At 26.8% G+C, this 15,579-nt stretch overlaps 2 protein-coding genes across 3 annotated transcripts; both read right to left on the bottom strand.

Moving 5' to 3' along the window:
* Positions 1-863: 863 nt before the first annotated feature.
* Positions 864-12,047, bottom strand: LOC145187105 (F-box only protein 7-like). Of its 2 annotated transcripts, none has more exons than XR_016454627.1 (12): positions 11,683-12,047; positions 11,436-11,586; positions 8,411-8,628; positions 8,006-8,156; positions 5,771-5,936; positions 5,416-5,543; positions 5,193-5,276; positions 4,596-4,648; positions 4,304-4,424; positions 3,259-3,299; positions 3,004-3,169; positions 864-1,220 (listed from the first exon to the last, which is right to left on the bottom strand). XR_016454627.1 is itself a non-coding variant. In XM_090094478.1 (12 exons), the coding sequence occupies exons 1-12, from the start codon at positions 11,787-11,789 to the stop codon at positions 973-975; spliced, it is 1,590 nt and encodes a 529-aa protein (XP_089950604.1). In that variant the 5' UTR covers positions 11,790-12,047; the 3' UTR covers positions 864-972. The 2 variants fall into 2 exon arrangements, 1 of the variants encoding a protein (XP_089950604.1); XM_090094478.1 differs by having other exon boundaries at positions 5,460-5,543.
* A 264-nt stretch (positions 12,048-12,311) lies between these two features.
* LOC145186861 (heme transporter hrg1-A-like) lies at positions 12,312-14,692 on the bottom strand. The gene is made up of 2 exons (XM_080063151.2): positions 14,312-14,692; positions 12,312-12,699 (listed from the first exon to the last, which is right to left on the bottom strand). The coding sequence occupies exons 1-2, from the start codon at positions 14,628-14,630 to the stop codon at positions 12,551-12,553; spliced, it is 468 nt and encodes a 155-aa protein (XP_079919277.2). The 5' UTR covers positions 14,631-14,692; the 3' UTR covers positions 12,312-12,550.
* Between the last annotated feature and the right edge of the window lie 887 nt (positions 14,693-15,579).

Here is a 15,579-nt window from a genome sequence, read left to right as displayed (position 1 = left end):
AAATCGATAATTTACTCTTTAAATAAAAAAAGAAATTTTATTCCACTAATTGCGCCCATGCCTGTTCATTTGACTCTAACAGCAGTTAAAAAGAGTACTTCCTAATACATTTTTAATTACAATAGTCATTCATAGTCATCACATTCTCAAAAATGATTTGTCATTTGATACCCAGTGAAGGTAATGTTTGATAAAAGTGAATGTTATAAGAAAACTATGGTTTATTGCTAGAACATCTTCAAAACAGTCCTGAAGTAAACAGATATTCTTTTAGAGTTTCAACACTATTATCAAACAATTTTGACATTATCACACAATTTTGTGGTAAAAAGAGTTGTTTACTTTTTGGATTGTTTTTTGAGAGCCCTGTAATATTTCTTCTCCTTCTTTCAACAAAATAAGGTTATACTAAACTTTTTTTTAAAATATCACTTCCTTTTTTCTAATTTTTAAAAACATAAAAAACTGTTGTTTTAGAAATTTTTCCTAATTAAATTACAGCTTGAAACTGAGATAATCCTCTTAGGGCTTCTTGTTAATGAATCTTGTAATGAAAACTTATGTTTCCATTACAAGATTCCTTTAGACTTTTCAACTATGCAGTGTGGTGAAATATGGTGTTAATAATTGTTTGAAAATGATATGAATAAAATAGAGAATGTAAAAATTGCCTAAATATCTCAAGGGAGCTCATACATAATTTATTTATCACAACTTGTGCAACATCCATTAAATTTAAAAAATTGTGAAAAACTCTAACTGTAACAAAAAAAAATGTTCAAGTATATAAAAGAATAATTAAATAAAAAATATATACATTTAATAATATTTACACCTGGCTAAGCTGATTTAAACAAAAATTCTTTTACTTTTCATCAAATTTTATTTCATTTTATATAAAATTAAGATAATATAAACAGAAGATTCTACAAGATAAAATTTACAGTAAGGAATATAGATTTAAAAGTCTTTTCATATAAATCTACCATCATCAAACCTGTCACCTCTAAACCTTGGAGGTTGAAACAAATCAGGATGTGGCCTTCTGGAATTATGATACTCATCCTCCCCAGTAAGAGGTCCATAAGGATCAAATCGTGCACCAGGGGGTCTATATCCAATTCTACTACCAGCAGGGTTAAATAAACCATGAGGCTTAGGGGAAGAACCAGGAATGCACGGTAAAAAACCTGATGAAGGATAGAGATCACGTGCACCTCCTAAAACAACACAAATATGCTGAAGAACAATTAATACTAACTAGATAATGCTATTAAACAGACTTTATCAATTATTTATACTAGCAACATGCACTTATATATTTATATATCTTAGGTAATGACTAACTATCAATGGAGCAATATACACTTAGCCGCAAAATTAACGCACCATTTTGATTTATTTTAATTGTCATCAATATTATCATATATTTTGACAAACATATCAATAGAACACATGAACACAGTTACTTCCATGATAATAATAAAATTAACTTTGAGGATGGTGAAAAAAAAACTAAAACCAAAAGTATGGTTTAACAAAATAAACTAAAATGATCGTTATTATTATTATGCACACTAATACAGCTTAAATTGAAACATTTTTGATTTATCAAAAACTTGTGTAGCCACCTCTTAATTATATTACACCCTGACAGCGCTGTTGCATACCTTCAATTAGAGATCTTTTTGTTTCTTGAGGGATATCTTCCCGCATGCGGATAAGGTTTTGTCGCAGCTCGTCTAGGCTGTTAGGTGGTTGATGTTGGCTTTTAACCTGGCATCCCATTTTGTCCTAAATATACTCTATTGGGTTTATATCTGGACTGCAAGCTAGCCACTCCAAATCTGGAATATTAATATTATATAAGTATTCAGTAACAATATGTATGGTGCAAAAGGTACCACAAACGGTTCTAAAATGTCTGCTATGTATCGTTGAGAGATCAGACACCCACCATCAACAATAAAAAGCTTGGTGTGAGCTGTTAAAGATATTCTGCCTAATACCATCTATGAGCCGCCTCCATATAAAGTGGTTTCTTGAATGTTACAAGCAAAATATCTTTCATTTGGTCTTCTGTACATTCGCGATCAGAACTTGCAAGGCAAAACCTTGACTCATCTGTAAATAAGACCTGTCCCCAATCATGTATTTCCCAATTCATATGCCTCCTTGCAAAAGCCAGTCTGTTTCTTCGGTGGTATACAGACAATCTGGCACCAATGGCTGCTGCCTGAGGTCGCAAATTTAAAGTGCATGAAGCCTTCATCTTATGGTATCTTGACCAACAGCAGTTCCATGAACCTCAGCAAGTTGTATTTGGAGACTTCAGCAAGTTGTATTTGGTGCAGTAGTGAACCGTTCTCTCAGTATTTAAAGCAATAAAAACCGGTTCTCCATGACATTGGTAGCTCGTGGTCTGCCTTGGCCAAGTCGTCTAGCGTGATCAATAGTCTCTACAAACCTTTGTAGAACCCTACCGACTGTTGTATGAGACACTCCAAATCTTCTACGAACTTTGTGATTTGTTAATCCTTAACTGTAACAATTGCAACATTCATTACAACTTAAATTTGGTCTAGAACGCTGCATTGCGAACAGATGTGTTGCTCAAATGACAGTTATCTTTTCTACTGTTAAAACAATTTAAAAACCAATACATACTTTTCTTTGAGAAGTGAGGTTAATTACAGCAAAACATGCTACTTATGAAAAATTGCTATAATTTCGAAATTAAATAAAACCTACTAAAGGCATAACAATAAACATTATCTTTGCAATTGATAAATCTGGGAAATACATAATATTTTTCAAAATAAGTAGGAATTTATAAGTGGTGCATTAATTTTGTGGTTAAGTGTAGTATTTTAGTATGTTTAAGATTTTCAAATTAATTTAGTTTACATATTTCTAAGCTAAATTAATAAAATGTTTTTAAAAAAGTAAACTTTAAGAATCTTTAATATAAAACAGCAAATTTAACATAAAATAGCAATATACCTATTATTCCAGGGACAATTGGACTTGGATAATGTAATACATCTGCCCCAAATTCAGGTTGAAACTCTTTAGCTCTAAGAAAATCTTCATATTTTTTCTGTCGTTCCAACCTTTCCAGTTGTTCCAACCTTTCTTGTTGTTGTCTTGTAATAAGATGCTTTACACCCTATATTTAAAATCATAAACAACTTTAAAAACAAATTCAAGTTATTACTTTTTAAAACCTTATTAGAAGGGAGAATGGAAAAGACTTACATTTTTGTAACTTCCATCACAATTAATAAGCTTTTCACGACCTTAAGATAAAAATTTTTTAACTCAAAAACTTTATTTAATAACATAAAAATAGTCAAAAGGTTGAAAGAATTTTAACACGTTGAAATTTCCTTATTTCTGTCATTACAGAAGCAGATAATAGACCTATGGTCTGATTTAGTTCTAAATAATGATATAAAGTAATCCAAGAGCCACACAGTGTTTGATAGTAACTAGAAGGCTAATCCCTAACAGAATGTCATAAAAGATAGTTTAGATAATTTGTTGAGCTAGTACTAAACTGGTTGCACAGAGTTATGGATTCTTTAAACTTGTTTTATTTTAATTGAAGTTTTAGAAATGTGCACCAGATTATATTACATAAGTGTATAAAAATAGAACAGGAATGTAAAACTGTTACTAACGAAAATGTTGAGACTAATGTATTGTAATAACCATAAATAATAAAGGAAATTTTTTTTTTGGAATTTAATAGCACTACTATTATTTACTATTTACTAATATAGCTAAAAAAATATTTTTGTGTGTATATATTAAACTGTAGGAAGTTGGTGAGTGATATGACTTTATTATTATTACTTTCAGAATCAGCCACACAAAAGAACACAGAATTAGGTAAAGTTATTAAAAAAACTCACTTTGATAAAAGGTTGACCTAATTACAGCATTAAATTATCAAAAATTTTAGTTTTAAAAGTATTTGGCACACCATTGAGGTATTGAAAAAACTTAAAGAGTTATTATTTGGTAAATATTTAAAAGGAATTATTTGCAAATATTTAGGACTTAGTAGAAAAAATTTATCTTACGACCAATTGAATTAATTGAATTCATTTGTTCCTAATGTTTATTTAGTTTTAAAAGAACATAATTTGAGGGTACGAATTCAAAGTCAAGTCGTAAAATATAAACTCTAGCCTAAGGTGGAAACATAGTAGACAAAACAGATGAATTGCTACTGATTTGTTTGAACAAACATTTTAGTATTGGCTGCCCAGATTTAAAAAAGTAGCTCGAATCTTACCAAATAATGAACAATAAACTGCTTTCCATACATTTTCATCACTGCAAAGAGAATTCCATTTTTGGTTTACACAGCACATTCTTCCAAGTGTTGAATAGTCAAAGTAATAAACCAATCTTTGCTAAGCATTAAGAAAAAAATATATTACATAAAAAATCTATTTCCTTTTTAACATAGAATTTAAATCAGGATAAGTTTGCAACTTAACTCCTTATTCAAAAGCTAAGTTTCATTATAATATAAATATTTAAAAATAAATTAAGAAGTAAAATATCAAAAAAAAGAAACAAACCTGAATTTCAACAGGCAGAGTATCCAAACTAAGTTCTTCTTCAATTCCGCACTCTTTAAGAAATAAATAAGGTAGGATAAAAAAAAATCATGAAGAACATGGTCATAATCTGATGATTATGATATAACAATAACTTAACATGCATAAATATTTGCATATGTAGTCATCAATAACCATTATCATAATGAAGAATATTTAAATTATTAATATCTATTTCAAATAATCAAAAAATTTTATACCATTTTATATTATTTTTATATTATATATTACATTATTTACATTATATTGTATCAAAAATTTAATAATTATAGTTTATGATAATAAAATAATTGAGTATATGAGAATAAATGAGTTCAGTCAATTATAGGCTTCTAACAACCCTTTTAGCTTTGCAACACAATTTCAAAATGGTTACAAAATTTTGCTCATAAAAGTAAAATTTTGAATCAGATGATGATGATGATGATGATGATGATGATGATGATGATGATGATGATGATGATGATGATGATGATGATGATGATGATTAATTAACAAAAAAATGAAGTAAACAAAAAATTACAAATAGCTGCACTGAAAAAACTAAATAAAACATACTTGATCTAATATCCTTACACAATCGTACCACAATGTGGTTTTTTACTCTGTGTAAAAAGCTAGAAATGTTCTTTAGCTCCCAACCTAAAATTTTTTTAGTTTTTTAATAAACCTAAGAATTCTAAACATAACATAAGAAAATTTAATTTTACTAGCACAAACTATTGTAAGTATTTATAAATATAAAGTAATGTACAAAAAATAATGTAAACACACAAAGTACCAATTCATAATATAAATGATAATAAGTAGTTTTCATATAACCACCTGCTCCATTGATTTCATTTACATACTCAGAGATTATTAGCTTTGTTTGATAAACATTTGCATCATCTGCATTTAATAATGTACCTAGAAAAAAGAAAAGATATGAGCAAAAATATTGTTATAACATTCTGAGTTTTTGTTTAAAAATTCTGCTGTAGATAGTTTCACACAATTAGCTTTACTTTTGCTCTTGTAATGTTTTTAAAGTTATAAATAACAGAAGTTTGAAGTTTTTTATGAGCTTTTTCAGATTTTTAAATTATATTATAATTTACATCATTTTGAAAAAAATTAATAAAAAAAAAGTTTACCAGACGCAACTATTGCTTGTCCAAACACAGTGCATGAGATGCAACATGATATATCCTCAGATAAACAATGCACATAATTTAATCTATAAAACCCTTTAAGTGAATCTTTCCAACCAAAAGGTGGCTTTACCACTTGTTGTTGATCTTTTGCATTTGATGTGGTTGGCTATAGATAAATATTTATCTAAAATATTTTTTCTACAGAAAAAGTATTTCATTTGTCCTTAATACTTAATTTAATACATAATTTTAGGGATGCACGGAACAGTCAGTTCAGCCAAAATTTGCCAAATAGTTGGCCAAAAAATTTCAGTTTTGAAATTATCATACTTTTGCCTTAAAATGTTTGAAGAATTTTTTTTAATGCCAAGATTGTCTACAATGGTATATGGTTGAATAACCACACTATCACTTCTCCAAAGCATTTTTGGATTTTGATTGCTCTAAGATCCATAACATTTTTTTTCATCAAGTAATTTTAACTGTTCTTTCAAACCAGCTGCATGTAGAAGCAGTAGATGCTTCAATCAATTTTTTTTTCAGTCTGACTCTTTTTCAGCTAATATATATTCTGCTGGGTATTTTTTTTTAAAGATGCTTAATTGCTTTAGTTAGAAATATTTTTGGACATTTCCCTGGAAACCAATGTTTGGCGTAACAGGCAAGTAGAAAAATGAATATTTTTATTTGAAACTTCAAATTAACTTTAAACAGAACTTTTACTTTCAGAAACAATTTTTTTGTACTTTTAATCGTTGAAAAAACCATCAAGTTAATAATAAACTATAAAAATATAGTTTAATGAATGCTGAGTCACTTTAAATATGGACTGTGTAAATAAATCTTAAGCCATAAAAACTAATACATATTGAGCTACTATATCATATGCTATATGTTATACATTAGCTATATATATATTAGGTGACATATATTTACAGCTTATAATTCTGAAAAATATTCTTTCATTTTTTCAAAGAAAACTCATAAACATTTCTTCTTCTTTACACCAAACAGCCATCCTATAATAAATTTACTTTCCAAAGTATTTTTAAATTCTCTTCCTTGTTTTTCAAACCAAATTTGTAAACCCTGTTTTAAAAAACATTTTTACTTTTTTCAATATAAACTAAAGTTTTGCTTATACAAAAGTCTTAAACATTTGCTTTCAGTTCTGCAAAAAATTTCAAAACTAATGTTCAAAATATATAAACCATAGGATCTTCAGTAAATTTTCATGGCCAACTTTTGCCATTAAAAAAATCAATTTATACAAAAAAGCAGTAGCAATAACAAATTATTTTGTTCATTTTGAAGAACAGGAAACATTTAAAACAAAACATTAGGCTTTTTTTTGGTAATAAAATTTTAAGAAAAAAGTATATAGCTTATATATTTGGTGATAAAAAGTTAAAAAAAAGTATATAGCTTAGTTATTTGGTGATAAAAATTATTGGTTAAACTTAAAAAAAAAATTTTAACTGATTTTTATTGATTCTGAACAATACACTCCGAGTATGATAATAACCTACAAAGACTGCTATGATTGCACATGGTGATTCAACTAAATTTACACCAGCATAATATGCTATTTATGCTGGTGTAAATTTAGCTTTTTCTTTTATTTTTTTTGCTAATCATATTTGTTAAGTGATTAAAATGTCTGCCAAGGGTTAAGGGATTTTTTGCAGTCACATCTTTATTCTCTCTTCCTCAACTTGCAGCAATAAATAAAAGAGACCATTGTATTACAACTGTTGCATTGTTTCAACAAGGAGATCAACCTTCAACTGTCATAAAGAAGTTGGTACTCACAAAAAACCAATGCAAGACTGTGTACAACATCTACCACAGGTTCCTTAAGACTGGATTTAAACTTCTTGTGCATAAGAAACTAGAAAGAAGGCAATCAGGCTAATTAGGGAGAAAATTTGTTAAAATCTAGCTTGTTCCCAGTGACAACTAACCAGTGATCAGGCTATTATCTTAACATTTATTACTTTCTTCCAGGATCTATTACTCCTTGGGAATTATGAAAAATTCATTCTGATCATGTGATCTAAAACAATTCAGTTACATTTATACAAAACAGACAATTTGAACAGTTTTATTATAATGCCTTAACAAGCATTGCCAACTATGCACCTAATTATCTACCATAACTAAATAAATATATTTTCTATATAACTAAGCTAAACATATTGATCTTATATTTAAACATAATATCAAATAGCTAACCAAAATCAAGAAGCCACTGATTGACATCAAAACATGTAAAGCCAAACACAGAAAATCAGCATTTGTTTCACAATTCTCTTCCTTAAGCAAAGCGTTTATTGCTTCAATAAAGCTATCATGAGAACTTAACTGAACTGTCTTTTGGGGATGGCTAAAAAGAATAATCTTAGATATAAAGCCACTAAGCAACAATAAAATTATTGTTGATTAGTGGCTTTAGTAAATTCCACATTCTCTAGCATAAATATCATAAATGAATCTAAATTAACAGAAATGAATCTAAATTAACAGAAATGAATCTAAATTAACAGAAATTAATATTAGCATAAATGAATAAAAATCAACAGAAGTGAATATAAACTGACAGAAATGAATATAAATTAACAGAAATTAACAGAAAAAAACCTGATTTGCTTAATCGGTTTTGTATCTTCAACTGCAGCACCTTTAATAGGCTTTTTTATCTCTTCAGACTTTCTAGAGGATTTAACTAAAGTTTGATTGATGGTTGAACTGGATATTGAAGAAGATTGAGGCTTTGAGTCATTGAGCATTGCCAGCAGCTCCAAAGCATCATCCAGATTTTTTGCTCCGAATGTATTCAACACTTTATGAATATCATCCTATGAGACAAAAAAGGAAAATGAAAATTTTGAAAAGCAGACAGAAAAATAACACATCAGTATTTTAAAAAAATACAACTAATTAGTAAAGGTTAAGTACTTTATTTATAATATCAAATTAAACAGTAGCAATCAAAAGCTTGAGAATTTCTTAAAAGCAATCCTCTTTATAATTCTTTTTTTTACTAATTTTGCCAAAACACAAAATTCTTGTTTATTATTTTTTTTCAAAAAGTATTTTTAAAATAAAATATGAAAAATGAATGAATAGAAATAGGTTCTTTAATCAGTTTCTAAATTTATATTTATATGCCCTGACATTTTTAAGCAACTATTGATTTTAAAAGCTACTCAGCCAATAAGCTATGAACAAAGTTACTGTTTTGGAACTTTTTAAAATAAAAAACTGCTTGACATCAACATAGAAAAACATCTACAGGGTGACTGGAAAGTTCTGTCAGTACTTCACAATCAATTTATTTTTAATGTAATATACATAAACTACTGAAATTACAGTAACAGATCAAGTAACATATGTAGTGTAAGTATACCAAGAATTATTTAAATTGGTCTCCTTTTTGGTCCACTGTCAATGATAATCGATGACACCATGATTGTATGGCGGCACAAATTGTTTCCATAGGAAATTTTTCCCATTTGCTGATCATCATTCGTTTCATGGAGGCCAAGTTGTGATATTGTTTAGCATTGACCTTGGACTCCAAAATATCCGACACACAGAAATCAAGTGGATTCAGGTCGGGAGAGGGCGGAGGCCACTCATCTATCATAGGAAAAATTTCATATGGAAACAATTCCTGCCATTATACAATCATGGCGTCATCGATTATCATTGACAGTGGACTGAAAAGAGAGACCAATTTGAATAATATTGGTATACTTACACTACATATGTTACTTGATCTGTTACTGTAATTTCAGTAGTTTATGTATATTACATTAAAAATAAATTGATTGTGAAGTACTGACAGAACTTTCCGGTCACCCTGTACAAGCGTAAAAAGTGTATCTATCTCAATATTTTATTAAGCCTGATGGATTAATTATCTTGCTAGAAATTCCTTCCTCATTTTTTTTCTTTTGACAGTGGAATCATGATCTATGATACCTTAAAGATGAACTAGACTAACTGAACCTTAACTAAAACTTTTCAATACCACCACACTTATCTTCTATGTTTCATAGTCAGCAATAGATACTTTGTATTAACTTTACACCAGGATTTTAATTAATCTTTTGCTTTGCAAACTTTGGAAACTCTTTACAGAAAATTTTGTTTTTTCAGTTGTCTTCAGTTTTTGAGACTAAAAATCTGCTCACTTATCAAAAAACAATGGACTTTGATAGATTAAACTGTGATTATACTTTGCTACACAAATTCTTTCAATATTTTAAAGGATAAGTTAGCTCTTTATTACTTTATATAACATTTTATAAGCCAACCTGTCAATCTGTAAGCCAGCCTCTTGTTTTTAACTGAAGAGTTAGAACTTCCACCTTTGACTATTTTACTATGCTTGCATGTTTAAGAAAAGTTTTGAAATCAAAACCAAAATGCATTTTTCTGGATTTCAAAAAAAAAGCTCCTGGTATTATTGTTTCAGTAATTTTTTTGTGTGGTTTTTTTGTTTAAATGTTTTTAAATTTTGTATGATATAATTTTTTAATGTTATTACTATTTTTAAGGTTAGCATCTCAACATATACAAACTTCTTATCCTTTTTATGTTACCAATATCTACTAAGTTGTAGGAACTTTGCTCTTTTTTTTTTTTTTTTTTTATAAAAAAAACCTATAATAAAAAATTGAATAATTTTTTAAATAAATTTTTCTGGGAAATTTTAGCAAACTTTTGGTTTGTCATGAAGTCCTATGTAAAAATATTGCATAAGCCTCAAACACCAAGAATATTCTCTTGCTATACTTTTAAAGTATGGCTTTGCAACTTTTTTTTTTTAAGCCAAATAGAATCTCTTGTTATTAACAACTTGTTACTAATAAGCTGGTTTTCTTAAGCTGCTTAGTAGTAGAGCTGCTTTCTTAAGCTTTCTTCTCCCCGATCGGATTACTAACAAATGTTCTTTTCTTAGTAGTCCAATTTTTCTTCAAAGTAACAACTTGGTTTTTTGTAAATTGCTTATTTTATTTTAGTAGTATTTTGAATTTCTCTTTCTGTTTTATCCACTCTTAAACAAGCTTTTTATTGACTTGAAAATCCTTTCCAGCTGCTAAATTATTATACTCCTATTGATACTTAACCACTTTTAGTTTAAAGAAAGTTGTATAAGATGGTCTCTTTTTTGTAAATGCCTACTACTCAAATTCCTTTTTTTATGTAAAATATTTATGATTGTCAATTGGAAATTATTACTTCTATCAACTTATAAATTAACATTTCATTTTCTGTGCCTTAAAAATGATAAGTTAAAAAAAAAAAGACTTCATTAAAACTTTAGTTGTTTAAATAAAAAGTGCCTAATCATTTAATACTTTCAAACAGCTTAAAGTCTTTACTTATAAACCAGCATATATAGTTTTTGCCATATTAAATAAATTAAAGATATTTTCTTAAAGATAATATGAAGAGAGCTTATTAGAAAAAGTTTGTAAACAATGTTGTTATGATGTTAATTATACTACAAATAGTTTGAAAATATGTGACAATTTAATCAAATGAGAAAAAAACAAGGAAAAAACTTGTAAAAGGTTACCAAACTTTTCCATGCTTTTTAATTACCACACAGAAAAACAGCAAAAACAGCACACTGTGGCAAATAAATACTTACTCTTTTAAATCCCAAATTAATCAATGTAGATTCTAAATCTTCTGCTGGAAGTATGATATAGAGAAGATCGCCTGACACTAAACCTAAACTTGCTAGGCTTTTTGTGTGCTCTAGTATAGGTTCGTGATTGTTCATTGATAAAAACCAAACACTTGAAAACAAACAAACAGGCAAAATTTTCTTTGAAATAAAAGAATTTCACAAGAACAAAATCTTAGTAAGAAAACATGTACAGAATAAAATATACCCAGGAGGAGCAATATCTTGGCATTTAACCATTAAAGTTGCCACATCTTCATTCTCATTTATGTCAATAGTTAGTCTTTTATCAAGGTATTTTATTCGCAGTTTCATTTTGTAATACTAGATTAAAGATTAAAGATTTTAAAAATGAAGAAAATCAAGAAAAAAAAAGAAAATTAAGAAAAATGGAAAATTTAAAAAAAAAAAAAAATCTAAGCAAAAGTAAAAAAAAAAAAAGAAAAGAATTAACAAAACTAAGCCCTAAAAAACTTTAAAAAAGAAATCTAAAAAAAGTTGAAAAGTTGGCAATTATTTAAAGTCCTAATGAGAATTAATACATAGGAAAACAAATGTATTAAATTATAGTTTGAATAATGAAAAACAAACAATTAAATTTTTCAAAAATGTGAAATATAATTTAAATTTTTTATAAATTACTTTTATATTATTTATAATACTTTATGAATAAATCAATGTACAGCCCTTAAATAAATTGAAGGAGATTTAATCATCTATTTATAAAAGGCACCTTAAAAATTATTTTAGTTGTGAGAATATCTACTTTGATGCATCATAAGGAGATGTTATTAAAAAGAATAGAAATAACAAAGCTTCAGTATCTTCTTTTTTTCTTCTCAAAAAACAATTCTCAAAATCCCCAAAGACAGATTCAAATGATCTTAAGACAAATCTCCGCACAGAGAAACTGTTAAATTCAAAATTCATAATTGTAGAAAAAAACACTTATGAAATTTTTTTAAATAAACATCAATATATAAATTTTAAAAAAATACGAAAGAAATATAAAAAAAACTTGTAAATAACAAAAAAGAAAAACTCAAGCCAATAGACATCAACCATAACCTGAACTATTAATCAATCGAATTTGATGACAAGATTTCAGTGCTGACATTGTTCAATGCATTTTGATAGTTGCGTGCATAATAAAACATTAAGTAACCCCATTTCCATGTCATAAACCCCCAAACTGTCACAATAAAAGATCCATGTATTTTAACTCCTACAGACAAAATTTTTAGACATTAAAAAATGCATAATAATAATAATTAAAAAAAGGTATAATAATAAATAGATTTGAAAAACCTTAAATACTGATTGAGTATTTTTTCAAATTGAAAAAAGTGTTGGTGTGTAAAAAAAGTAAACTTATATGAAACAAAAAAACCTTTGCTGATCAAAAGCTTAGCAGACTTAACATTTAAATTACAATACTTTTTTTTAGATTTAACATTCAGGCAGCAAATTGTTTTTTTCTTTGTCAACCTTTCTGTTGTCAATTTAAATATTTAAATATACAGATGACAAAAGAAGAAAAGAAAGAAAAAAAAAAGATTAAGCATAATCTATTGTTATTATTTTTTTTAAATAAACAGGAACAGTTAATGATTTAAAAAAATTATCATTAAACAATTTACACAAATACATTTTTTTTTTTGGCAATATTTGGCTTTTCTGTAATGTCTGCCCTCTTCTTTCATACTTTAAAAAATAATTTTGGGAGTAAAAAATTGCAGTTGATGTTACTTGGCTACTTTTGCTTAAAACTTGCTGAAGTATAGGAAAATAGCCATTTAGATCTGAAATTCAATAATGTATAGAAACTCTACATCTTGGTGGCTTCAATAGAAGGTTAAAGTGGGGTGATTTTGTAAGGTTATATGTACATGCAATACTTTGAGGCCAAAATAAAACAATACTTAATAATAAGATACATTACTTTTCAAGAGTCATTATGTCATTAATGAATTGGTTGAAAGTGGCTTCAAATAATATTTTGCTTCAAATGATACTTTACTAAAATTATCTGAATAATAACCAAGTTATGTAGGGTGAATTTTTATTATTTGAGGGGCAAATTTTTCAGTTCTGCAAATCTGGAAAAATCGTTTAACAGCTTATTAATTAAGTATTGTCAATAGCATTTGAAGGACTGAATATTGTATGAAGAATAAAGGAATCCATACTCCCTATTAACTTTGCCTTAAAAACTAATTTAATTTGAAGTGTGCAAACTTATGAGCAGCCTTTTTTTTAATATTTTTTTAAGTTGGTTATTATAAATTTAAAAATGTAGCAGACTAAAGCATGTATATGTATGTATACATATGCAACATTGTGTAGTTTATAAAACATTTTATAGAAAATGATCAAACAGGCTTACAGAAGCCTTTTTATGATATTTATTTGATAAAACTCAATAAAAAAGTAATGAACTAGTAAACTTGTTAGTAACATTACTTATAAAGAAATATTTTTCATGTTATGCAAAAAAAAGGTATGTTTTAATAAAATATGGTCATACTTTTATGTTTTGAAAAAAAAACAACTTATGATTTCTTTTCTTTTCAAAACCCTGTATTCTAGTTTATGCATACTTTTAGATGTGAAGAACTATTTTTTAATCTAAAATGACTTTAAAATCATTTTTTACTTTTTTAAACATTTTTAACTTTTTTAAACATTTTTAAACCCATTTTAAGAAAGTGACAGTTTATTTACTAAAACATTTCTTGATAATAAAGTTTAAAAAAGAAAAAAAACTATAAATAATATGAGAATAAAATTAACAACTTTCATGAAAGAAAAAAATTTTTTTTGACTGAAATATTTACCTGTTTCATGAATAAGGATTCCTTTAATGAGAAATCCAATAACTACTGAAAATCCAACCACACCAAAGAATATTCCTGTTATCATTAAAAATAAAAATTTTTGTCTGGAAAATGAAAATGTCACATCTCTTCGCACTGCAATATGCAATATAAAAACTATCAATGCCAGTATAGAAGAAACAGCTGCCCAGATTGCACAATGCACATTTGAGAAGACCATAGCAAAGCTTATAGCTGCAGATGCACCAACTAAAAACCCAATCATTGCTGATATCAGCCGAAAATATAACCAAAATCCTGTGTAATGGTAGTTATTCATAATTCAAAGTTTAGTGATCTAAAACTGTAACTGTAAAACATATTATTTCTTTTATTACTAATACTATTTTTTTTGAAGTTATGATTACAACTATCATATTTCTATTAATATTATTGCATTTATTATCATTATTACTATTGTTATTACTATTATATTATTATTATTATTATTATTATTATTATTATTATTATTATTATTATTATTATTATTATTATTATTATTATTATTATTATTATTATTATTATTATTATTATTATTATTATTACTAACTAATTATTATCATTATTATTGTTATTACTATTTTTACCATTATCATTACTATAATTACTATTTTTATCATTATCATCAAATTATTGTTATTATAACTATTCATATTCTTGTTTTTAATTATAATTCTTGTTATTGCTATTGTTATTACTTTTTTAATTATTGTCATTGATATTGTTGTTATAATAGAATATCTCTATTTCTATAATTGGAAAAAAGATTATATTACAAAACAATAGCAAACTGAGGTAGTCATATTGTAGCCAAACGGCAAATTCAGTGAACGTATGAAAGGTAATATTTTATAGAAAATATATTTAATGTAGTTACTATGATTATATATGAATTAATAATGTACTACAATTAATGAAGTTTCTACCATTAATGAACTTTCTATAATTATCTTTTTTACACTCATTTAATAAATATACCATTTAGTTACAAAATCTCAGCTTGTTTTTTGTTGTTTTGGAAAATTACCCTTTTTCCACTTAATTCAATTATTGGTACTTTTATTATTTTGAATTCATTTGCATCAAAAACTGATTTCATAATGAAATAAAATATAAAAATTTTGGGGTAAGTATATAACTGACACTTATACTTTTAGTAACTTATTTTATGTCTAGTAGAGATATTAAAACTAATAAAAATGAAAAGAAAAAATCAGAATTATCAAAAT

The sequence above is a fragment of the Hydra viridissima genome, unplaced genomic scaffold, assembly GCF_058129835.1.
Source record: "Hydra viridissima isolate aposymbiotic clone 2 unplaced genomic scaffold, HvirCarnegie_v1 scaffold_8, whole genome shotgun sequence".
Taxonomy (NCBI): Eukaryota; Metazoa; Cnidaria; class Hydrozoa; order Anthoathecata; family Hydridae; genus Hydra; species Hydra viridissima.
This window is presented reverse-complemented; position numbering and strand designations above follow the sequence as displayed.